Source organism: Puntigrus tetrazona, chromosome 5 (assembly GCF_018831695.1).
Source record: "Puntigrus tetrazona isolate hp1 chromosome 5, ASM1883169v1, whole genome shotgun sequence".
Taxonomy (NCBI): domain Eukaryota; kingdom Metazoa; phylum Chordata; class Actinopteri; order Cypriniformes; family Cyprinidae; genus Puntigrus; species Puntigrus tetrazona.
In genome coordinates this window covers 8022868-8048929 of record NC_056703.1, presented here as the reverse complement: position 1 = coordinate 8048929, position 26062 = coordinate 8022868, and the positions used below count along the sequence as shown (strand labels likewise).

General features: G+C 39.4%; 1 protein-coding gene across 1 annotated transcript in view; it reads right to left on the bottom strand.

Moving 5' to 3' along the window:
* Positions 1 to 23190, bottom strand: part of spns2 (spinster homolog 2 (Drosophila)) — a 64933-nt gene extending 41743 nt beyond the window's left edge. The window contains exons 1-2 of the mRNA XM_043239151.1: positions 22740 to 23190; positions 4203 to 4268 (exon numbers count right to left, since the gene is read on the bottom strand). Of these exons, the coding sequence (XP_043095086.1) occupies positions 4203 to 4268; positions 22740 to 22971 (298 nt within the window). The 5' untranslated portion in view covers positions 22972 to 23190. The remainder of the gene's footprint in view (positions 1 to 4202; positions 4269 to 22739) is intronic.
* Positions 23191 to 26062: the final 2872 nt, after the last annotated feature.

Genomic DNA, 26062 nt, shown 5'->3' with positions numbered 1-26062 from the left:
TTTTTGTGCTCAAATACCTCAAATCATGCAACTGCTTCAAATGTTTGCTATTACTTTTTAAATAGAACAGACTTTTTAACCTAGTAGACAAAAAAAGTGAAAAATCTCATATTTTTGATATTTGGGATAGGCTTTTTTGGCTTTGGACTGTAGACAACACATTAACAACTACTCAACTATGGTTGCATAATTCATTTAAAAAAAAGCCAAAACCATGATATGGCTTAGTGCACAACATGTGCCAAACCATCTTCCCAAATTTGCCAAGATAAATCATAAACTTGCTGCTGTCAACAAAAGTGAAGCTTTTAAGACTCCCTGTGGTTTTCTGCCAAAGTAATGCTTGACGTTTAATGTCTGAAAATTAATATATTTTGGTTTTGTAATTTTGCAGTTTTACTATACAAATGGTTTAGTAGTTGTAGTATTTACAGTATTAATATATATACTATCACAAAATATTTGGCCAAATTGTGCACCCTACAAACAAGAAATTTTTAACTTGCATTTTTTATAAATGTCCCCAAATCAAGCAGCCTGCTTTGAACCCTTTAGCAAATGCATGTCAACAACCTGCAGTGACATATTTTACAATGACAAGCAAGAGCAATTTTTTGTGGGAAAATGATTTAGTTACTAATTATTTCTGTCAAAACAATCACAAACTGTTTTAGAATTAAAAATCAGTCCAGGTTTTAGGTTGCATATGACTCAAGACCACCTAGTAAACTGATGCTTAGACCACAGGAAATTCTAACATTCAGCTGTCTGAAGTTCACCCTCATCTATCCATCTTCAGAAAATATTTCTCTTTTAGACGCAGAGAGGCCATCTAGATTCCCCACACCCATCCTTAAAATGCCGATGTCACCTACTAAACAAAAGAGCAAGGAGGAGGCCCTCGAGACAGTAATAACATCTGAGTTAACCCTCTCTTCTTTCCTCATTCCATCTTCATTATTTTCTATCTCGCAGACGTCCAGGACCGCCTGCAGGTGTTGTGGCTAGCAAACAGTCCATTCTTCTTCTGTGTCAATAATAATTGCTCTTTCCCTCTAATCTGAAATTAATATCTCTCAGTGTGATAGAGGTTCGTTTAAAAGAAATAAAGCATGAGAGGGCATTGTGAGCGGGATCAGATCTAGAAGCCTTGTCTTTGTGGACGAGGAGGTGATTGACAGGTATGACAGCCACAGGCAAAAGCACATAGTGTAAAGCCAGATAAAGTCAATATTGCCGTCGTAAGGTTAGACGAGAACGGTCTGTATGTCAATATCAAGTATAGACATGCATTTGTCTGGAAATATGATCACTTGAAGGACACAAAGCAGACATGTATCATATAACCGATATTTGAAAATATTTTAGCAGGAACTGAATCTTTCATCTCCTTGATTTGTTAATATGAGTGTTTTTGGTAATCACCGCATTAAATCAATGATGTATAAGGACTGAATCATACTGTGTTGAGGTTGCGGCATGACCTCATCTTTGTGGTACTTGATACTCCAGTTTTCCCACAACGCATCATTCACTAATTTACTGTACTGTATGTATCCTTTTGTTATGACAATGACACACTATCATGACAGAAAGACTTGCAAAGAAAGGCCTGACTTTAATTATATTATGAAAAGCTTCCACCTCCCAACTTGTCACTATATTTCTCCTCCTGTTTAATGGTAGACTACCTTAGTCAGCTATTCCTCAAGACATTCCTTAAGACATTCATCTCAACATCTCTCCATGCCATGTGCACTTAAAAGATATCCTGCCACATCCTGTATATTTTGGAAAGCCTAGCTTTGTCAAACTAGCAGATGTGTGTACTAAAACAAACAAAAAAACCTTTGCCACTCACACAAATCAGAGTGCGTCCCACAATAGGACACACTCCAGTTGATCTCACGCCATCCCTTCAACCAGCTTTTCACACTGAGGTTCTCGGCCAATGGCCAGAGCATCTGAAATTTCGTTCCATTGTGTGAAGACTGAGGTCAGCCTGGGATCAGAGGCCAAACTAAACCTGCCGCAGACACTTTCTTTACACTCTAAGTAAGCGCAGACCACATGGACTGCTTAACAAAGGGATTTTTCCCTGCTCACATTTTTCTAGGTGGTATAGGATGTGGTTCAGGATGTGGTTTGCTGTGATATTTTGTTAAAGCTTGATTTTTGTAGCGCAAAGAGTGTCATATTTTTGTGTCTTTAACAAAAAAGCCTGCAAAAAAGCCATTAATGTCTTCATGGCAATCCATGTGCTGCATCTCTTCCTTGCTCCAGTTCAAATTTAGTTTGTTATTACACCTAAATAAAAAAAAAAAAAACTATTGTACGTTTATTTGTTTTAGGTTTTTTATGGTTGGCCCATATCTCGCCATATTTTGAGGCTTCTTACCACGAAAGTCCCAATTTAACCCCTATTTAGAGTGACTCTTGTGACAGTTTCACAGTATGAAAGGTGCCATCCCTCCTGTAGCATATAGACCAATAATTATCTGCCATGCTGTCAAAGCACCAATTCCCTGCTGAGAATCAACCTATAGAAAGTTTCCAAGCAGTCTTTCACTTTACAGTTAACCTGAGCCAAGCAGAATTGTAATGTTTATTTGCTTCCAATTACAGACTAATCAAAAACACATTTCCTCCGGTGAGTGACAGTACGGTTTCAGCACTCTAAATTGGTCAGCTAAGCAAAAACAGAGAGGAGCTCTTTCTTGCAGCAATGAAAGTTTTCCTTTGTATATCTCACTCGTCTCTACACTCAGTTATATAATATAATTCAGATGAATTAAGCTTGATTTCTCACTTCCAAAAAAATCTTTCGAATGGTATTATATATGCTATTTATAATAGCGTATATATTATATACACTTTTTATTTCCTCCACACTATTAGCATCTTAAGCATGAACCTCAAAAAAGGAACATTTTAATAAACAGCAATTTATCTTCTGAATTAGATTCATCCTGTTTTAGGAGGTGTGGATTTTTATGTATATATACTTCACCCTTTTCACCCAGATTTAAAATATACCACTCTTAAATACTGAAAGGTTTATGTGCCGAGGTCTCCACGGACCAGTTATTCTAATATTTTGAAGCCAAATGAATGGGGGCAATAGATAAACATTGAGCTGGATCTGAATCCCAGACATCCCTGTCTATGCAACTGCTCAATGAGCCTCTGTATATGTGAGAGTGTGTGTGTGTATGTGTGTGTGTGTGTGTGTGTGTGTGTTTGTGTGCTTGTTGTATATATTCTTGCCTCTGTGCATGACGGTGTCTCTGTTTGCACACTCAAGTATGTGTATGAACGCACACACAAGTACAGTTTGTGTGTGCTAGTGTTCACGGGACTGCTCCACACAGTGACTCTCTCTCACAAAAGCCACTTGACGTGGACCCAGCCCGGTTCAGGAAGCCCAACCCAACGGCCTCCAAAAGCCAGCCGTTTAAACACTGAACCCTCTCATTCGCCTCCCCCCACTGATTCCTAGCCCACCACAAATAACCTTTAATGATGTCATAATGTGTTACACTTCACTGTCATCTGCATATAATGAGGGAACACTTATTAGCCATTTTTTAATTTTAGCCGTTATAAACGTTAGTGACAGACCACAAGCATCTCTAAGCTAACAAGAACTCTGTGTGTTTTCCAGAATAAACTAGTCTTTTTCCTCCCATTAAAAGTAACCGGAGAGTGGGCTCACAACCGTGTTGGGCATCCACTGCAGTACTATTACAGTTTCCTGTAACAACCAGATAAAAAAAAAAAAAAAAAAAAAAAAAAAACATTTACAGCTTCCCTAGTACCTCACTGGAGTTTTACTGTGGTCTTTTTCCTTAACAGAAATATTGGAAAATGTATGTAATGTCCTTGCACTGTTGAATAGTGGACAGATCGCAGTGCAGGGTGGGTCTCTGTCCAATCCAAACAACTGTGGCAGTCCTCTGTTTTGTTAAACCCTAACAAGTGCTTCAAGCACAGTCAATTACACTGGCTTTGGGAAGGAGGGAGGTGGAGCATCTCATTCACAGTTTTTTCCTCCTTTGTTAACCCTGTCACTTCGGCAGCAGGGAGCTTAATGGATTTTAGTCTTCTCTTCCACCTCGTGTCAGTGATATAAGTCAGTGAGTCTGTGTGTGCACACTGCATGATTGCAAAACCACGTAATTATGGGATTATGAGAGACTTACCTGTTTGCAACAAGCCTGCTCCGCTGTCACCAACCTCGAAGTGTTTCTGTATGTCAAGGAGAACACCTGGGAAACCGAGAAAGAGAGACATTAGAATTTGTGCTCTGATGTAAATTTTAGCCTTTAAGTGCAACAATTAGAGTTAAGGCTATTTTTGAAGAAAAATGATTAGCGAATGAAATTTTAGACATCTGTGCTAAGCATTTTGAAGAACTAAAAATATTGACAGGTGTTTCTCATTACACTTTTTTCTTGTGATCCTCAATAACAGAACAATTATAGGCTTATGTGGGATCCTATGTATAAACTCACACTCACACACACACACTTCTATTCTGGGCTGTTTGAGTTTGAAGTCAGCATATTGGTGCACATTATTGACGGTAATTGTAATATTTCACCAAAAAGTATATTAAATTACTAGCCATAACAATAAGTTGCTCTTTTTTGCTGGCTAATTTCTTCGCAACTTTGAATAAATGAAAAATAAATATATATATATATATATATATATATATATATATATATATATATATATATAAAACATATACACTACAACGTGCAGTATGCAAAAATTAATATTCATTGTGAGATAGAGGATGCGTACCACTTTATTTTAGGGCCTCTTAACTAGTTGCTTATTAGCAAACATATTTCTCCAATATTAGCCATTTATTAGTAGTAATTAAGCACATATGAATGCCTTATGCTACATGACCTTATTTCATATCCCTAATCGTACCCAATACCTAAACTTAACAACTACCTTACTAACTATTAATAAGCAGCAAATTAGAAATGTATTGAGGAAAAGTTTTCCCTGTTCTAAAGATTACATTTAAAAGGATGTTATTTATTTAAACATAATTAATTAGTATATAAAAACTAATTTATTAATATAATCAGAATAATAAAAACTCATTTTCTAACATAAAACAAAAAATTTAAAAATTAAATAGAATTTGCTCAAATGTATATTTGTATATTGTAAAAGGTATATTTGTAGCAATAGGCCAAAAAAACATTGTATTATATATACTTTTATGCCAAAATCATTAGTTAAATATGAAGTAAAGATCATGCGCCACAAAGATATTTTGTAAATTTCCTAACATAAATAGAATATATTAAAACATAATTTTTTATTAGTAGTATGCATTGCTAAGAATTTAATTTGGACAACTTTAAAGATATTTTTCTCAGTATTTAGATTTGTTTTGCACTCTCAGATTCCAGATTCCAGGTTTGATTCCATGTAATAATGAAAAGCTTATTTATTCAGCCTTTAGATGATTTATAAATCTCAATTTTGGGAAAAGAAATGACAATTTTGACCACTTTATGGTCCGGGGTCACATATGTAAAATACAAAGTTCCCGTTGTGCTGAAGCATTACAAAGGCATTGGTAAGCCCTCAGAATAAAAATGAAAAGAGAAAGAAACGATTTCTGCACTTCAAATGTACCTTGATTTGCAGACGGTAAAGAAAGACACTGGCTGCACTGGAATGCGAGCAGGTGGCGTGACTCGTGTGACAAGAATGTTGCATTTGTCACTGTATGTGTGGACAAGCCTGCACCTGCCAAAGTGCCTCTTCTCAGGACGTCTTTGCTACAACGTGCCAGTGACAAGTCAAAACGGGTGGCGATGGGAAACCACGAAGCGATCGAGGCGAAACTCGAAGATGACTAAAGCCGCTTCAACTACAGAAACAAATTGCTATTTTTATTTCTCACAGCCACTCCTGTGTTATGTGTCTGTGTTTGTACAAGACATTGAAAAGCATGACGTAATTATCCAGGCAACGCTGAAAAGTTCATTAAGAGACGGTTCGGCGGCATTAGGTGTTTGATCTGGGTGCATGAAGCCCCTGGAGCGGATGTCTTTCTCTCTGCCTCTATTCGTACAAGACTGTTCAGTGATTTAGAGAGATGTAACATCAGAGATAACGTCAAGCATGTTGGATCTCTATCGCTCTTGTCTAATTTCATTGGCTGTCAGTCACAGGCTCTGTTTACAGCCTCTCCTGCATTTAGAAGTGTCTGAATGCTGTGTGCTTTGCACAAATGGAAGATCAAAGCGTGAGTCTGAGAAGAGTTAGACAGTAAAAGAGCTCCAGAGGCTTAATTTCTCACTTTAAAGTGATCAGAAAGAAGGAATGTGGAGATGAGAGACTGAAGATTTAAAGGCACGAAAGCTGCAATTACACTAAAACGGGGAGTAATGCCCTGATCAAGAGCTCTTAAGACTCCCGGACAAAACACACACACAACAAAATCACACAGCAACGTGATATGGTCAGATGATACAGAAGATGTGTCTTCTAAGAATGAACTGAATGAAAGACATTTAGATCCCTTTTGCTATCATGTAACACTCATAGTTAATCTTAAAAATACAGGTAACGCTTTACAATAAGGCCCATTAGTTAATGTTTATAACTTTAAATTCTTGCTATTAACAGACCATTATGACCTTTAACATAAACTCCATTGCTTTTTGATAATAGTTAGTAAGGTAGTTTGTTAAGTTTAGGTAATGAAAAGGATTAGGGATGTAGAATATGGTTATACGAATAAATAGCCAATGTGTCAATTAAAGGCATTGTAATAAACAACTAGTTATTAGCGAGAATTGTTCCTTATACTAAAATGTTACCACAGTAACTAACAATGAACATTTGTTATAGTATTTATTCATTATTTTTAAATTTGATTAATGAAAGTACTACTGTTCATTGTTAGATCCTGTCATATCCGTTGTCCAATCATTCCAAATAAATCAATATAAAATGTTAAATAAAAAAATATTTGGCTTGTTCTGTTGCATGTTATATGACTATTAAACAGCGAACCTCAGGGTGTACTTCAAGTAAAATATTTACTTCATCTGATAGAAAAGATTGAGAAACCCTTGAACATCCATTCTTCATACTTAACCTTAGAAAGTTGATATTCTTAAATTTATTTGCAGCATTTAAAATGAATTATTTTCATATCTGTGCATCCCTGAACTCTAAATTCCTGGCTTGCAATTTAAAAGGCTGCCGATAAACTTGAAGCATTGATGGATTTGATCTTTTTTTCATTTCCTAAAATGAAACATATTGATTTGGATAAGGGGCAGATACGGGGCGGTGGATTTCCACAATCCTCCTCAATGCTCAGGAGTGGGTGGTCCCGCCCTTTTTCCATCAGTCTAATCTGAGGCAGTGTACTATTTACCTTGGTCACAGTCCTCCGTTGCCCCCCATCCCTCAACCCCTCCGTCTCTCCCTCTCCTCCCACTGGGAGGGGGATCCCTGTGCCAGATGGTGCTGCGTTTCTCCTCTTTCAACCGAGACTGCACCTGCCCACCCTCACGCCTGCCAAAGACACAACCTCAACCACCACGCTCTTCCCACCAAAACTCCCACAGACACAACTGATGCAAACCATGTAACAATCTGATTTAGTATGTCCTTATTTAAGATGATAAAGTAAGGACTTTTAACTGGAAGAGACTGGTACTAGTAGGTCAGTGCGCACACGGCCATCAGAGCAATTGAATTATGTTCAGTTTTTGGCCGGCGATACTGTCTATTTGTGATTTGACCTAAATTCTTCCCTCTCTATCTTCTCTTCTGCCTCTCTGATAAAGATATAGTTTTAGGGAGAACATGGCAACACCTTTTCAACAACTTTTCAGAGAGAGCTGTCATGAAGCATTTGAGGCGCAGCCGCTCTGACTACATGTTGCATCATACTGTAAAACGGTAGGCAATGTGGGCGATGCCACACAAGGTGATGCAAATGCCCCAAATGGCACCAGCAGAATCATCGACCTTCTAGTGTCCGCCTCGAAGCCACCAGCCCTGAGGTGTTGCCATAGTAACACTCTCTTATACAGAGGAGGAAAAGGTCGGTCAAGTCTGCAGTAGGAACTGCAATAACGAAGAAATACGCAGTTACCTCGATTAGCAAGAACTTTATCGGATTCGAACAAGGAAAAGATCTGTCAGATTTGGCTGATACTGTCACCTGGTTTGCACTTTGTTGCAGCCTATTTTACAGTTGCTCTACCAAAATGAAGAAACCGCAACAGATACTGAAGGCAAAAGAATGCTGCCCTGCCTGTTGCGATTGATCTATTGTATACAAAACACATCACTGAGTTACTAACAGCCACTGAGTGTAAAACTACAGCATAACTCAGCATTAACTCAACTCTCACCATTAACTCAACTAAACAGATAAATGCACTTATGGAAGATGTGTTGCATTTGTGTATTTGGATTGGAGGTGACAAAACCTTCATGGGAGAAAAAAATATATAAACATGAACATACTTTATTGTTATTTAACTGTAACATAACAAATACTTTGCGCAAAAAGCCTCTAATGCTCAAGCCATACAATATTAATAAAGTCAAGGATTAGTAATAAAGTAAAGCAAACTCGCCAATTTAGTTTCAAATAAACATTTGCTACAATTCACAAAACCGCAATGCAAACAGACTGTGGTGTGAGAAAGAGCGCCTTTTGTTTTCTAGCACACTAGTTTCATTATCCTAGATGCTAATGAAACATTGACTCGTTCATGTGGCTTTCCATCTTATCAGCTGATTGGTGCAGTGAAATGGCGATATGCTTAAATGAGATGCAGTGTATTTGAATGATGCTTTTTGATATAATGTATTCACTATAGTGCCGTCCCCAGGAGACCCATTGGACATTGACCAATGGACTGACCAATAGCGTGTCTGAAAAATCTTCGAGGTGCTCAGGATGAGCAAATCAGTTCTGTTAATGCGTCTAGCGCTATTTCCAATCTCAGGGGAGTTCATTCGAGGGAAGCTGTTTAATGGATCCTGGAAGCTGGAGGAGCAGCCCTCCTGCATTTGATTTACACAAGATGCTATCTTAGACATACACTGTTTGGGCCCATATTTGTCTGATCTGATAAGAGGAAGTCAGGCTTTAAATTCAAGTGCTTGTGTGGATTGAATGTTTTCTTACACTATGAGCTCATCCTTGGCAAGACGGGCCAAGAGGTTTGAGTTTTGATATACTAACCTACTCTTAAGGTGAGCTGGTGATATATCAGCGATATATTTTGTGTGTGAAAAACCGTCAGCATGTAAAAACAATCCAATCGCTTAGAACAGGAAGTGGCTGAAATTCCTGTGCATTCAAATCCTGAAACGCAAACATACCCATTCAACTGTCTGAAGCTTAAACAATGACAAACATTTTTCTCTGTATACAGACTTGAAAGCTCATTAAGGTGGGAATGCTGCATTAATGCATAAAACACCCTGTGCTCATTTTTGTAAACACACATACACGTCACAGTATAGACCCAGAGGACTGTCTAGTCATCTGGGGAGTGAGAACGAAAATGAGGATCATTGAGTGATAGGACAGACCTCATTTTGCAATCCCCAAAAGAGAGATGATAGACCTGAGCAACCCCCGGTGCTATTTCAGTGCTGGGAGAAGTAGGTTAGTATAAAGGCATAGCAACAGAGGCTGGCCGCCCTATATACTGTAACTGAGAAGACGAAGAGAGGTGAGAGGAAAGGCAACTGGGAGAAAAGCAAAGCTTGATAGAGTCAAAACCGTGTGAGGGGATTTTACTGAGAATGAATTGCATCTGCTGTAGTGTTTTTCATTAGCACACTTCACCTTTACCATCTGAAAGTCTAAAATAGCTTGGTCTCCTCCGTTAATTGACAATCATTTCATGAATAACTGGTTCCATGATCAGCCTAAAACCAGACACAAAGTGAGTTTTAGTAAATAATGCACAATCTGACAGACATTGTATGCGTTCCTTTAGCTCAAACAGTAAAGCATGGAGCTAGCTATGCCGAGGTCATGGGTTTGAGGGAATGCATGAGCTGATAAAATGCATAAATTGAATGACATATTTGTGCTGGAAGAAGGACAGAGCGTTTCATAATGATTAGAAAAATGTGTTTTCACTAGACTTCTGCATGCAATTTTCAGTTTGCATGTGCTGTGTGTGGTCAGTAGAAATGTGCATGAGTATCTTTTACGCAATGCTAAGTGCAGCAGACAAATAATTTAGTAAATAAATTGGAATCTATGTACATAATTGGACATATTTGTCTTATATGTACTCATTGCGACGCTAATTTAAAAGCTGGCTAAACCGGATTGTAGGTAGTTAGGAAGCATGTCGCAACTGTTTCAAAATAATCGCACCCTCTGATTTGAGTTGTTTTAGGACCTGATTACCAAAACAGCAAAAAATCTATTTCAGTGCACATCATCTATCATTTGTTCACTATTTAATAAATTACTACAGCCATAGTCAATAGCAATGTACACAAACATGTCTTTTAAATGATATTCAGTTTTTGTGCAAGGTGGGGAAAAAAGCAGCAACTAGCTGACATACAATATGAGCCGTTTTTGTGCTGAAAAAAATTCATCTTGGTTAAACTGGAATGCAGATGGTTGGTAAATAAGATGCACAGATTTGTGCTGCAGTACTGCATTCAAAAGTGGCACAACTGTTTCGAATTTGCCCCTGTGTGTGTGTGGTAGGTCAAACTGCAGTACAAATGTACATTTCCATATCCTGTGTAATGCTACTCTTTGCGGTAAGAGAATTTCCTCTCTGCTCTGTTATGAAGTTCTCTCCCTCATTCTTTTCATTCTACCAAACCACGGGTACACTATACTGCTGCCGACACATCCTGAAGCTCTCTTCCTTCTATTTTCCTTTCTTCCTTTCCCATCCCCTGCTTCTCTGCTTCTCTCATCAGCTAAGGGTGATCCTTCTCAAAAGTGTCACAGGGATTGGTATAACAACACCTCGACAGAAGTTACATATGTGCGAAAGCGAAAAAATACTGTTCCCATGTTAACTCTGCAAAATGTCTGCTCTCCAAACCTCACCAAACCAAGAGAGTGCAGAGGCAGGGTAAGAGCTGACCACAAGTATGCTTGTCTGTTCTCTGCGAGCTCCTGACCGCCGGTTCCATACATATCCCGCAAAACGACGGATGCTTTTTCCACTCGGCCTTTAACCACCACACAGTCCATATAAACACAATGCAGATGTCAGAGAACGGGGGTGTGTGCGGGTGTGGGTGTTTTGGAATTCCCTTACCATTTTATACCAGTAGTTCCTCATTACTGCCTCACCCTCAGAAAGGCTGCCAGCGCTGCTTGTCGGTGCACTGCTGATCTGAGACTAGTTTTAAAGTGTGTGTGCACAACAACAAAGATTGTACCATTTATGAACATTCAATCGAAAATGCACAGAAAATCTATTCAGTAGTATTTGCTTTATCCCAAAAAACTTGGAGAGTGTAAACAAGGTTTCTTCAAAAAATTTGTTTTTTTCAGTCGGTCTTCTTGTCTAGACCACATCACATGCTTTTAAATATTACATAAAAAAGAAAAACAGGGGGAGAGGTTTTCTCCTGCAGATGTGCTATGCAGAAACAGCATATAGTATTTGTCCATTAATAATTCATAAGAGAATTATCCTCTGGGGTGTAAGCCGATGTGTCAGACGTATAGCTGTGCAGTGGTCAGAATGCACTGGAGCGCAGAAAAATCCCCAGGCTGCCCGGTTTCCCCTCAACATCAGGAGTGCGTATGGTCAGTAAACGAATGGTTTTACACTTACTCCTTGTATGCAAAAACAGCTAACCTTTTTCTAGTTTAAGCCTGAAACACACTGCACGATTTTCGGCTGTTGCAGATGAAAGATTGACATCGTGTAAAATTGGCAGTGATTTCTGATTGGCCACAATTGTTTCACAATCTGAGATGCATTAGCTTAGATGTTTAGTAACAGTAATGTAATGTATAGTAATGTTTTACTATATACATTTGTATAGTGGATAACACACGCAGAGGCTCTAAATGAGCAGCTCGTTTCATTAAATGAGCTCCTGACTACACTGAGCAATTTAGCAGGAGAGAAAGCAGCTGACAGACACTGGAGTGCAATTACGGCTGCCCTTACTATCAGCCTGATCTGATAGCATTCTGTTGGTAATGTGCTAATGTTAACTGCCAAACAGAAGCTTCAATTACCTTCCCTTCCCTCAGATTCTGATGCTAAAGATTTAAAGGTGTGGGTCAGAAAAATGTGATCCTTAACATCTTCCCGTTAGCGTTCACGCTATACCTTAATACTAATCTCATCACCAACAATTTGGTCCAACAGTTTAAACATCTTTTGATGGCGTCGAGCCATTACCCGGTTTAACGTTTTCCTGACTGACATTAGACGTGCTTGATTTGTAGCCTAATCCTGATGCTTTGTTTTTATTTTTATATTTTTACATGACACAGAAAGGGATTACTGTAATTATGAGGGCTTTTTGTTTTTTGCCTGTAATGAGATTTCATTTGGCTTTTCTCGCTCACTATGCCTCTTTGCTTATTCTCCTTTTCTTCTCTTTGTTCTGTAAGAGCTGTGTAGGAGTGGGGTGGGTCTCACCCAGGGGGGCGTCAACAGTGCCCGATTCTGTGAATAATAATTAGTCCCGAATAAAAGTGCTGAAGTGCTTGATTATCCTTCTTAATTACCGCCATTCCTATTCGAAGCGTAAACCTACAGCGAAGCATTATTAATTAGCTCTGACAAACATGTTTGTCAGACAGTAAATTGAATTTATTTACGGACATTATTTTTATTGTGAATGAATCGTGTCATTAGATGTACAGGAATAATTTGGATACTTCAAATATCACCTCTGAGTTTTTAGGAATGACCCGAAAGTGGCAAAGGACAGTGCTTGAATACTAAAATGCAATCTTTGGGCGAAACATTTGTGAAGCTCTTTGAAGAAGAGCTTAATCAATGAAGCTTCAAACGGAATAGCGAGCCAAGCTATTCTCAATGCAGTAATTGACAGTGTTGAGCAACAAACAGAGAGAAGAGAGAAGAGAGTCAAGAGGTGTCACGAGGTTGAAAACTGGAGGGAAAAGTGGAAGAGAGGAAAAAGCAGAGGGCTAAATTGGACGAGGCATTTCAGCACACTTAGGGCTGAAAAAGCCTATGTTGAGAGCTGGTCTTTCAAGCTCAATTTAGCATTAGACTCTAGCCATACTGCTCTGTGCAAGCGGCCATGAGATTTAGACAACTGACAGCTGAAAGTGATTGAAGTAGGAGAAATGTGTGTGGAGAAAAAAAACCCTTTTCAGTTGATTTTAATGACCAATTGAGTGAAAACTACACACATAAATGTTCCACGGCTTTCTCATTTGACTTATGCTGCACAGGTCATTTATAGCTATATTTTAAAAAAATATGACTTCTTGCTACTAAGAATTCTTTATTCAACTTAATACTTAATAGGGTCAAAAGCTGGTTCAGAGAAGATGAAGCATTCATAACCCCAGAGAACCCTACAGAGGACAGAAGTAAGTATAAACTGCTATATGGCCAGAAAGTTGTCATCAGTCCCTCTGCTGTCTGATCTCTCAGTGGACTCCTGTGGTGTAACATTAATTCCTAGTGTGTACGATATCCCACAGATCGATAGGAAATGAGATTTAAGAAATGTAATGCAGGTCTGAGAAATTTAATGGAGGTCTTTTTGTCTAACTGTTCTTTGAATTCAAATGGACAAATGCACAAAATATGACTGAAAGTGTTTCCTACTATGCTATTGGATAATACTAGACCTGAAGCTCACAAAGCACTGATTCTGTCTTTGTGCATAGAATCCATTTACTTCAAACTCGAAATTAAAAGGCATTCTCAGTTCAATTCTGAATGTTGCACAGCCCTGTGATGAACGCAAAGTAGGTGCCAGAACTGGGTTGCCTGAAATCAATATCTACAGGAGAACCACATGTGGCATGTATTCAAGGGACACTGTAGTCTGAGAAATTGACTGTAGCCCCATAAACCTCTATTCTATCCAATCAATGCACAGACACACACCCACACAATCACACACCGACCCCCTGATCATTTTTATCTGTCCCAGTGTCTTTTATTACATCTATTTTCTAGCTATGCAAAGCACTATTTTCATCCACTCTCCCTGAGAACAGCTGAGGCTCTGCAGCACAGTGATCCATCTCACTTTCTCCTTCATGAATTAGAAATAAATCTCATTTCTTCCTGGTCTAGTTTAATGCAGAACAGTGCAAGACACTCTCGAGAGACAGTATGTCTTAGATTTGTGTTTTATCCTGCAGGCCCACCAAAATGTTCCGCCATAGAAACCCAAGGGAAGCCTTCAAGCAGGAAAGAGGGTGAGAGATTATAAGAGTCTAAAACTTAGATGTTTTGTAATGATTTCGTATTGTTAATCACCTTTCTGTAGCGTGGGCTGGTGACTGTAACTATAGATCGAAGGTAAAGCAACTGTGGGAAAGCAAAACAACCGCATCACTGGAATTCCAGCTCTACCTCCACATTCCACTTCAGTGAGGTGGAGACACACACCTCACACACACGCAGGTATTTTAGGCGTTAGTTAGAGGTAATTATTATGTTCTGGTGTGGCCAAATAACTCAAACTATTGTGGCTTACCTGGTACAAATACCAAATTAATCCTTAGAGGAAACTAAGGTGCACTGTGCCTAAAACAGACTTATGTCAATCTAACACAAACTTTAGCCTGCTGTATTATGTTATGTAGTTCATATGTGATTTTTTTCTAATGGCAAAAATCATTAGGTGAATACATGAATAAATCATGTTGGTGAATAAAGTGGTGGAGGCTCAGCAGCTAGTTATATTGACTATTATTGCAGTTTAAAATTCTCTTTTTTAAATGTAATCATGTCTCCCTTTGATGTCAAAGTTGACTTCTCGGCAGCCATTACTCCAGTTGTGCTGCTTAATATGTTTGAGGAAACTGTGATACTTTTTCAGGATTGTTTGAAGAATGGAACATCATTTATTTGAACTAGAAATCCTTTTGTAGCATTATAAATGTCTTTACTGGTCCTTTTCACCAATTTAATGCATCCTCACCGAATAAAAGTATCTATTTATTAAATATTAAAAATTGGTTTCCAATTTGAATTCAGCAGGCTCGCAGGTCAACCAGGCCACCAGAAAAAGTTCCCGTGCTCCCTATGACCAGTCTCTCCCCGAGTACTGAGCAGCATACATAAAGGCATACTTGTCTCTATAGAATGCAAGGGGTTATTTTTAGAACTGCGAAAGGAATGGCTCTGAGAAATGAATGAGTCTTGTTAAAAAATCGCTAGAATTTAAATGTACAGGCTAGGACACTGACTTGTGACTGTCCATGCTATGGTTTTGAGAAAGCACAGCCTGTTCTTCTGTGCGCACCTGAGCCTTTAAACCCTGGATGTCTACTCTTCACACACACTGAAACAACAGAGCTAGGTTTCCCACTCAGGCGAAAGTGTTTCTGACATGTAACGTGCCAGGGTGACAAACAAAACCAAGTATAAAAACATGGCATTCAGTGACACATAAAACACAACAGGCAAACACTGACTGATGAGATAATATTTCATTAGGCTCCTTCATTAAATTAGATACTGTATATCTCAAAAAAGACAAAGGCCTGATCCTATTAACTTACATTGTGTTACACCGTGTAGTCACACATACTACAAATCTGGGAAATAACAAGTTACATAATACCGGTGGCTGATTATTTACTCAATCACAATTGTATAGAGGGAAAGATGACATATTTTCCTCCTCAATAAGACTCTGTAAATACAGACATACAATAAAGTCCGGTATAAATATTTGTCCTGGCAATGTCGAGAGCTTCTGAAGGCTTACTTTAGGAACAAAGCTGAGCTTTAGTAGAGCAGTTTACGCTACTGACCCTATTTTTGATTTGATTTGGTCAATATTTACACAGAAGTCTTATCTAAAAACAGAACTGCTTTATCTGTAAATGTTATACACCCTCATAAAACTGGAATAACTGCTCAAATATGATTTCAGGTCAAGCATAATGACAGATTCCGGTATCTCTCGGTTATGATGTAGCACCTTTGAGGATCTGATATGTTTTCAGGATGATTTAGCTACTGTTACGATGCACCCAGAAACACTGAAATTAAGGTCAATTAGATATTTGGAAGACAAAAAACACAAATTAATGAGAAATTCAACAGTAAAATGTTCGGTAATCTGTAAATTACTATGTTGTCGTAAAAATTATATTAGAATAGGTGGGACATTACACTACTTTTTAGGTTAAGGTAAGGTTAAACGTTACCCTGGAGCACAAAACAAGTAGCAATAGCCAATAATAAATTTTATGGGTAAAAATTATTTATATACCAAAAATCATTAGGATATTAAGCAAAGAATATTTCTTTTTTCTATTTATTATATAAATCTCTATTTCAAAAAAATGGACCCTTGTGGTTTTGTGGTCCAGACTCACAAATAATATTAGAAGTTAATATTTGATTACATATATTTTTTTAAATATATTTAAAATATATTTTAATATATTAAATTGTCATTTATTTCAGTAATTATTTGAGAAGCCAGTCCTTCAGAAAAAAACTAATACGCTGATTTGTAGCTCAAAAATGTTTTTGTTTTTTTATATTATTATTATTTTGTTGCTTAATATTTTATGGAAACCATGAAAATTGCAAATTGCACTTCTGCTGCATTTTCTAAGTCTACAAAATTACAAAATATGTTGTTACGTTTCTGCCCTGTTTATTGTAGCCACATGGGATCAAAGGTCAGGCTTTAAAATTGTCTCCCAGACTCAAAATCATACAGTTCTGGTCTAACACACAGTGACATACCTGAGACTTCAAATCCCACAGGTGCGCTCCCCCCTCGGGCAACCCTCCCTCTTCTTCCTTCACCCTCCTGTACAGCTGTCTATCAAACTCTCCGCCCTTAATCCCTTAGACACACACTCCATCAAAAAGACTGAGAATGACGGCGAATCCCCTTCTTTAAACAGATAAACACCCACACATACTACACATCTGTTTGGGCATGCAGTGAGCTAAAAGCAGGCCACCAATTATATTAACAGGGTCAATGCCATTCAAACAAGCACGTCTGGTGGAAAAACATAACAAACACTGTTCCTTGTTTGGGTCATCCACGCTACATTAAATGAACATCACATGGGCCGAATGAAAGACAAGCCCGTTAAAAAATAAACTGGGAAAATCGCATCCCGGTTCTCAGAGGCTGTTAGCCGACTTGATTGTGTCAGTGATTATTTTGAGAGCTGCTTCGCCCAATACAGCCTCTCCGGAGCGAGATGAGAATTTGTACCGCCAAACGCCACTCGTGTCTATATATATTTATACACTGACCTTATTGTTGAGGTCAGAAAGGCTGTCATGGTCGTGAGCTCTTCATAAGAAAACAGCTGAGGCAGATGAATGAAAATAAACGATTCAGGAAGACTGGAAGCTCTTTTCGCTCACTTTCTTGCCTAACTTCTAGGGTTAGGTCGGGCTTTAGAAGCCAAGCTGTCTTCAGGGAAGTAGCTGCTGTCACAGTAATGGCTTTTCGTGCTTGTGTAATGGATGCTGTGACCACATGAAAAGCACCGTGTCAAAAAGGAGGAAGAGGTATACTGTCTAATTCCAACCACTCCTATCACAGGCAGCACATACATACAGCTAAATGCAAACCCATAAACACACACACACACACACACACGCCAAGAAGAGATCTTACTTTACTGTGAGGTCAGATTTTGTTCAATTAACAGCAAACAACACAAGCATTAAAGTATGCCGCATTGTTATGGGGGGATATTAAATACTATGTGCTAAGTACTATGTGCCTTCGGTACACACCAGCATTAAGAGCCAACTTGTAATTGTCTTTTAACTTTAATGGATTTATATTTCAGGTTTGAGAGTGACATCAGTAGTAAACACAACAGCTCTATAACTGCTTCTATGAGAAGCAATTACAGCGCATATGGGAATCTGCTTTAGGAGAAATGGAAGCCATTTGTTCTGAATGAGGGTTTCAGAAGAGTGAGACAAGCGTATAAACTCAGAGTTTTTCCATTACGATCATGCTTTTGTTGTTGAGAATCCTTTAATATGAGCATAGTAAAACAAGCGGAAAACAAGAGAAGACAGCCAAACCTAAAATGACTAAGCCAACCTCAATGTTTCATTTAAATACAGTCCACCAGCTTGTTGTCGGTATATTAAAAATACACTGCTGCAGTATGCTGTATTAATCTACATACAGAACTTTCAGCCAAACAAACCCCAATGGTCTATTGTCAATAGTATATCAAAGTCACTTTCAAATCAAGCACCTATCTGTTGGTGAATTTGAGTGATAAAAGAAATGTATAGGCGCTTATGACATGATGTAATATTCTTTCTGGTGTCATTACTATGTGTGCCGTGCATGAGCTACGTGCTACTGCTGCTGACCTCCTTCAGTACGGCACACTGTTTTGTTGCTGATAGGCCTTATCACACCTTCAATTCACACCACAAGGGGCACAAATGGAAATAACAGAGAGAGAGAGAGAGTGTATCTTACAGAAGGGACTGCCAAAGAGTGTGTCCAGGCAGAACTAGAGCTGAGCCAGCTAGACTGGACCATCTAGTGCAGAAAAGCAATGCAGCAAAACGTACAGTACTGTAGTCTCATAAACTATGAGCCTGTGTATCTGAATGTGCAGACATGCTCATTTTCCCCCTGGGAGCTCCTCTGGCTGCTGGATTACCCGTCACACTTAATTAAGCACTTGTTTTGAGATTAAACATCCTCATACCTCAGATGCCTTTAGGAAAAAAATGCACCTTCCAGTATCTGCTGCACCTCATAATCCAGATTACCAGTGGAACTGCCTTCATTAGAGCAGGCATCAGGCCGGTGGCTCAATTGAGGATCTTAGATCAAATAATGTTAAGTGGCCTCCGTCTGTACATCCCTGTGGTATTCCCCGCGTCTCCTAATCCCTGTCTTAACCGTAATCTGTTGTTGAGCTCAGTCTGTCTGCTGGAGGGACTGTTGCCAGCCAGCCTCCCTGGGTCTGAGCCATCATTGCCAAACCACAAATTTAATCAAACTAAATGGTTCACAACCTCAGTCCCATCAATCTGATCTCTCTGTCCCACTGGAGGCTGTGCTGGAGACAGAAAGAGACAGATATAGATAGTGGACAAATATAATGGGCCAACAGGGAGTGAAAGAAGTGGGCAAATCGGTTCCAACGTTGCAGAAATACACCTCGGGCTAAACATAAAGAAGGATAAAATCGTTCCTACGACTTCGACTAGTCACATATAAGTTATAGCAGATAGTCAAGTCCCTGAAAACACACAACAAGATTCTTTAGTGACCATATTACATCCTTAGTCAACCCAAATACCCTGTGTCAGGTAATAAGCAAAGGTTTTTTGCCATAGATTTAGCACATAGAATGGTTTTCTTCCTCTGCTCCTCTCTTTTCTCCGTTCTGTTTTGCAGTTGCACACCCACTAGTTTTGTTTAGGTGGAGAAAACGGCCAAATTAGAGCTTTGCTGTTCCCTTTCTTGCACATACATGTCAATCAAAACCGACACACACTGCTTTTTCCCCTTCCTTTCTGACAATTAACATTTGATTCTGGCTAACAGTGATGAGAGACTTGATGCTATTAGATTCCAAGACAACCACAGCCTAGAATTGCTTGTAAAAAGTGAAATTGGCAGTAAATGAATATGACTTAAGCAACAAGAAAATGAAGCGTTTTCACAGTGACGGTATTTATTAGACCCGATTTCAGCCACTGTAACTGCATTGATTATAAGACACTAACTGAGAATGTAACGCAAAGTTGTTTGGTATTAAACACAAGGACTTAATGCACATTTGAATTTATTTTGTTTGTTTGTGAGTTCATGTGTGCAGCCTCAAACCATATAGTTTTTAAATAAGCCTAAATCACTTGATTAACTGGATCAGGTGTGTTTAATTAGGGTTAAACCTAAACTGTGAGGGCTTTGGTTCTCCACAAACTGACTTAGACACCCGCGGTCTAGATTATTAACCTCCCTTTAAGCCCTAAAGAAATAGTTCGTACCAAAACAAAAAGCTGTCATCTTTTTATTTCTCCCGTGTCATTACAAAACTGCATAAGCCCAAACAACACCGACTTTCGAAGTCATGCAGAATTTATGTTTTGGGGTAAACCGTGTACCTTTGATGTACACTCAGACACACAAACCCACAAACAAGCAAACGCTGAAAGTCATTAATATGATTCCTGTGTCAGTACAAATGAACGAACAGCAAGGAAAACCACTTCTGTCTCAGCAGCCACGTGCATCATTCTCTCACTCTCTCTCTAATACTAAAGAGTGGTCGTCACCACTGCAGGATGGCTGCGTCAGCTCTCCCCTCTGCTCCTTACTCAACAAGGGGGCTTAATCCTCAATATACACACATCCCAGAATGCATGATCTTCGAGAGATGCTGCTGCTGCTGCAACACTGACTGACAAGCACATACAAGTACACAACTCCTCTTGAGAACCGACCAATTTGCTACAGTCATCGTCTCACACATATATTCTCCACAGTTCATTTGTTCAGATGCAACACCTTGTTTAGAAGCCAAAAGGTTGATTGGCATGATGAAATATCTTCCTTTTTATAGACAAGTCCGTTTATCTGTTACCTCACTCGAGTATAAATGGTGGAATTTAGCTTACATTGATACTTTTATCTATGAAAGAGGATGATAAAGCTGTCTATTTGGGAAAAGCCATTGATTTTAGAGATGGCAGGATTAGATAACATGGCCCACGTAAACACATCTTTTTCATAATGTTATCACAGCTCGGTTGACTTATGTAATCCTGCTGAACCTTGTAGTATCCAGCTCTGCAAACAGCCATAGGACTATAACGTTGCCTTTGCTAATATATATTTATTTATTTATTTTTTTGCTTTTAAGTCCGCGCAAATTCCACTCCATTAATTATTGACTGACATCTTAAATTCGCCTGCGCGACGCAACACGCGACCATCTGGCAAAGTAACGCACCTTTGCATACATTTAAAGGGACGAGAGAATCCTTTGCCAGAGCGGATGCCGCATTTACATCTTTTGATGCGTCCCGGGTTTTGCTGAATAACCACAGCCTACCCGTTACACGAAAAAAAAGAAAGAAAGAAATGCTGCAGCGGCGCGCCATTCAAGCATCTCGCGCCCGTCAAAAGAGTCCGTGGAGCGCGCGCTAGAGGGAACACGCTGTTCAGCGAGGGGAGAAGAGGCAATGCGAACATTTCCATTTCATTCATGCAGTTTTTCTTCTTCTGCTGCTAACCAATTAATTAACTAAAAATAAGCAACGCTGCTAATGTTTCATTTACAAGCTCCACCAAATACTAATCGCATGCCCGATACCCGTTTTTGTCTCAGTATGCAACTTAGAAAAATTACAATATGGTTATTTTGTCAAAACACACACACACACACACACACACACACACACACACACATAAGTAAAGCTGAAGGAAAGCCTATCAAGTATTGACGGTTATCCTAAATCCCGCGTTTCAGAAATCCCTAGCTAATAGCGCACTCTTGACTTGTTCCAAATCTCTAATCGCTTATCATTAGTTATTCATGAAAATTACCCCTCTCAGAGTGTGCTGGAGCGAATGTCAGCTGACAGGTTCCCTCGGATCACCGAGTACCCATCCGGTAAACGAATTAATCCGCACTTTTCGAGGGAAGCTAAGTTTGACACAACACACACACACAAAAAAAAACTAGTAGATAAAATCTGTTCTAGTTTCTATGGAAACATTTCAGGCCGCGGCTGCGCTGTCTTTATTCCCGAATAACTTGATTCCTGATACCAAGGGCATCTCGTGTGGAGCGCTGCCGAGGTTACTATTTATAAAACGATGGGTATAAAATGCGTCTCTCGAGAATTTTTTGCTCTAAATTACTTCGGACTAATATAATGGAGTATATCGCCGCTGCTTTAACTGAGCTCTGTGTATTTATGTGTAGGGGTGCGTAATCGTAGTATTTTTGGATACGGCGCCCGTTACATTGATAAATGCGTAACGTGATTTTGCGCCTCGTATATTTACGCACAACACTAATGAACCCAACACTTAATTGCGCGCATTGCCGTTAATAATCGTTCGCAGGAGCGTCATGTGCAACGTGGAGACTGATTTGAAAAGGGATTACAATAGACGTAAAATTATACATGGCACCACTTGTCATGAGGATTTGGGTTTTCACTCATTTGGCGGGCGGAGGGTCGGATTAGACTGACCTAAGATCACTCACAATAGCAGCCAATCAATATGATGTTAGCACAACAGGGTTACCTCTCAGTCCGGGTGGTTTGATTAAATCACACAGAATAAGACCGCGTTCAATAAAACTCAGCACGTGCGCAGCGAGACCCGCGTATGATCACTTGGCTTGTGTTAATGTTTAAATTGCGAATCCGTTCTGACCTAAAACCTCTCTGTAAGTGAAACATTAAACAATGCAAACGATGACTAGCGCGGTTTTCGCTGTCCCGAGGCGGATAGTAAAGGCGAACGTCCGTTCGTCAAGAACAGACCGGTCTTACCTGCCACGGTGTATCTGTCCATGTAATTAAGCACATTTCCAAAACTCAGAATCCCGGCGGCAACGAGCGGAGACCGGCATCGGAGCAATGCGGCACGGAATTTCTGCCCAGGTTTGCAGGGATGCAGGTCCGGGCTGGATTTAAGAGTCGGGCTCATGCTTCCAGACAGCGTGTGCACCTCATCCGAACTGCTGCACCCCTCGATCTCACATCCATCGCTTTCCACGCACATCTTCTGGCACGACAGATCCAGCGCAAACGATTGAACGATTTCTGAACGGAGACAGGACGGTCGGGACGGAAAAGTGCGGCGCCTTTGAGCGATGGAGGAAAAACTAAGTGTTAATCGCAAAGAATGCAAATCGTCGATCTGATTATTGCTCGCTGAGCTCGGTTCATGTCTGTGCAGTGACAGGATCGAGCGCTCGGGAAGCGCTTTTCTCTCGCTCTGTGGTGTGCCGCGCGAGGGAGGCGTGGCCGCGCGTTAAGCCCCGCCCCTCCCATTCTGAGCGAAGGAAGGCGCTTGCGTTCGCGGAATGCTCGCGTGAAAGAAGGGAATGTCGACGAAATTTAGTAGAGGCAGAGCGCACCCAGTTGCTTTGTCTCTGTTGCTTTCTTTCTTTCTTTTTTACGATGTAAAAGAGTAAATGACGTGGAATGTCCTCTTTTTTCATTTAAGGCGTATATGTAAAAAAAACGAGAGAGCCGTATACGCTTGGAAGCGGTTAATAATTGTGTTTTTTTTTCTATAGACCCTAGACGGGGTGCGACGGGGGGCTTTTGGGGGGTCTCTCCTTCATTAATGAGATTTAAGACCACCACAGGATGGCGGAACAAATTCGAAAAGTACATTAAATGGGTTTAATTCATTTCAGCGAGCAGAAACTCTCGCGTTTCACCTGTCGCCGAGTGCAGAAACGAGGAGGGTAACCATAGCAGCAGAACGCCGCTAGAGGACTTTTCGTTAGCTTGTTAAATACATCGGCAAAATTAATAGTCATTTTTAACACTTTGTTTTAGACTGGCACAACAGATTATCACGTGAGATGTGTAATTCGTTTTTATATATATATATATATATATATATATATATATATATATATATATATATATATATATATATATATATATAATATAGCAGCCATTCAACCGTGCGCTTCGATGTTAGCCTATATGAAAATGAATAGTGAATAGAATAGTGATGCTGACGTTAATGATATGAAACTACGGCATCACTGAAGACCTGTAGCCTTTGTACACGCGAGACCGCCTCTTTAAATATGCTCGCGATGCAAAACGTAACAGCCTACTTGAAATGCCTGTCAGTTGACGAGTGCATTGAAGTTGCCGCTGTCAAATCCCACGGTGTTTAGGATGCACTATTTTAGCAATTCGTTCAGCAAGAGTTCGCGTGGTTGTTTTCACAGCAAGGCGAAGCAATTCACCTCGTCTGAAAACGATACGTGGTCTTCAGCACTCTGGACAGCTCATTATCTCTATCCGCAAACACACAGAATTACAGAACAAACACCGTTTCACCTGTGACTTATAAAATTCATTGCATTTTCCGATTGACACTTTGCTGTCTATTTAGTCAACTGGGAAACTTTAATCGGACAACCACCGATTAATGGTTTAAAAAAAAATTATTATGGTAGGCATGCGATTTATAACCATGCGATGTTGATCGTTTGATTTACTTACGTGAGTGTTGTTGGATTAATTAATTAAGCATAGCCTACTATTGATCACTTTTTGGCTCATCTGTGTCCGCTTTTCACCGAAACCCATCAATTAGCGAAGATTACATCAAATCGCGTCATTAAGTACATCTTGGTTTTGCGATAATCATTCGTATTTGACAGCGCGAATTTCTTAACACGTTGTGAAACCGGAGGACAGGCAGCAGACGTGTCTGACCCCTGTTGTAACGACTATCTTTAAAATAAACAGTTTTCACAAGACCGCGTGTCCTTTGGGAAATGTTAAAAGTGAGGGGGATTTTACTGTAGTTAAGATTTATCTCGAGTGCAGAGTGGTCTTTTAGGAAGTGCGCGGGTCATCCTCATGAGAGAAGGCTGAAAGATACTAGACGAATTACTGTAGGAGAAGAGGGAAGTTATTTGTTTGTTATTTTTCCCTTCATCTTAACTCCTAGAGGGTGTGCTGCTTGTCAGGACGAATCAGGGTTAATGGTAGAGCTCAATATGCTTTTTTTGCCCTGCCACCTTAATACTTAAAAATTAGACAGTAAAGGTAAGAAAATACTTTCTGAAAAGTTTTTAAAAGAATTTATAATGAATTAATTCATCCATATGAAATGGAGTTCATAGTGTTTTAAGAAATATGAGTTAAAAATATGGCTTTTCTCAGCTGAATTAATCTACATAATTATTCTAAGTACATCCAAGGGGCGGATATAAATATATGGATAGCTATGTATGTGTGTTTTTTTTCTCTCGTGTTACCTTTTCTCATGTTAGTTTTGCTGTTACACCATAGGACACAATAAAATTTGTATTTGTCAAATGCCCACATATCTTTAATGTAATGGATGTCACATACAGAAGTAAATACGGTACGAAGATGTACCATGAAAGTGATTGTGACTGTATTAAGACTGCCTATGTAAGATTTCATGAAAATCAAACGTTCTGTTCAAATTTGCATGGTTTTATGCAGATTTTACGCAAGCTGAAAAAATCTTTACGCCGCAACGTAAGTTAAGAAATGCGACAACAATATCAAAATCATTATGCATGTCCGCAGTGATGGTTTTTTCAGTGCAGTGTTACACAGAATCGGTATTCTAGTACACTGCCTACAGTTTAAATGACCTTCCGGTCTTCAGTAACCTTCCTGAGTGATCTGCATGCCAGCAAATCTCACATCCTATTTACTGGCTGTGCAATAAGGAACCAAGCATTTTTATCTGTCTCCTGCTGTCTATCAGCTGCTCTCTAGCAAAGTCTGCATCACAGATAACTAAAACAAACCGAATACCTAAAGGCTGTCATCCACAAATCCCGAATCCTCCCTGGCTCGGTTCCGCACTGCGTATCAGTATGCGTATGCCTAAACCGATAAATTTAAGAAACACACAATCGGAGGAAAATAATAGGTATTTGTGTAGGAATGTGCATTTGGACTATCACTAAAGGAAGTGTCAGTAACTCCTGTCCCTCAAATAACGATGTGATAAGCATTAAGAGATGGAAGGGGAAAGGGGCTAATCCTTTTTGACTTCCACAATGTCATTTATATTCCTTCACATTCCTGGTTGTTAAGCAGCTGAACTTCTGACTTCTGGATCAAAGCGTGCG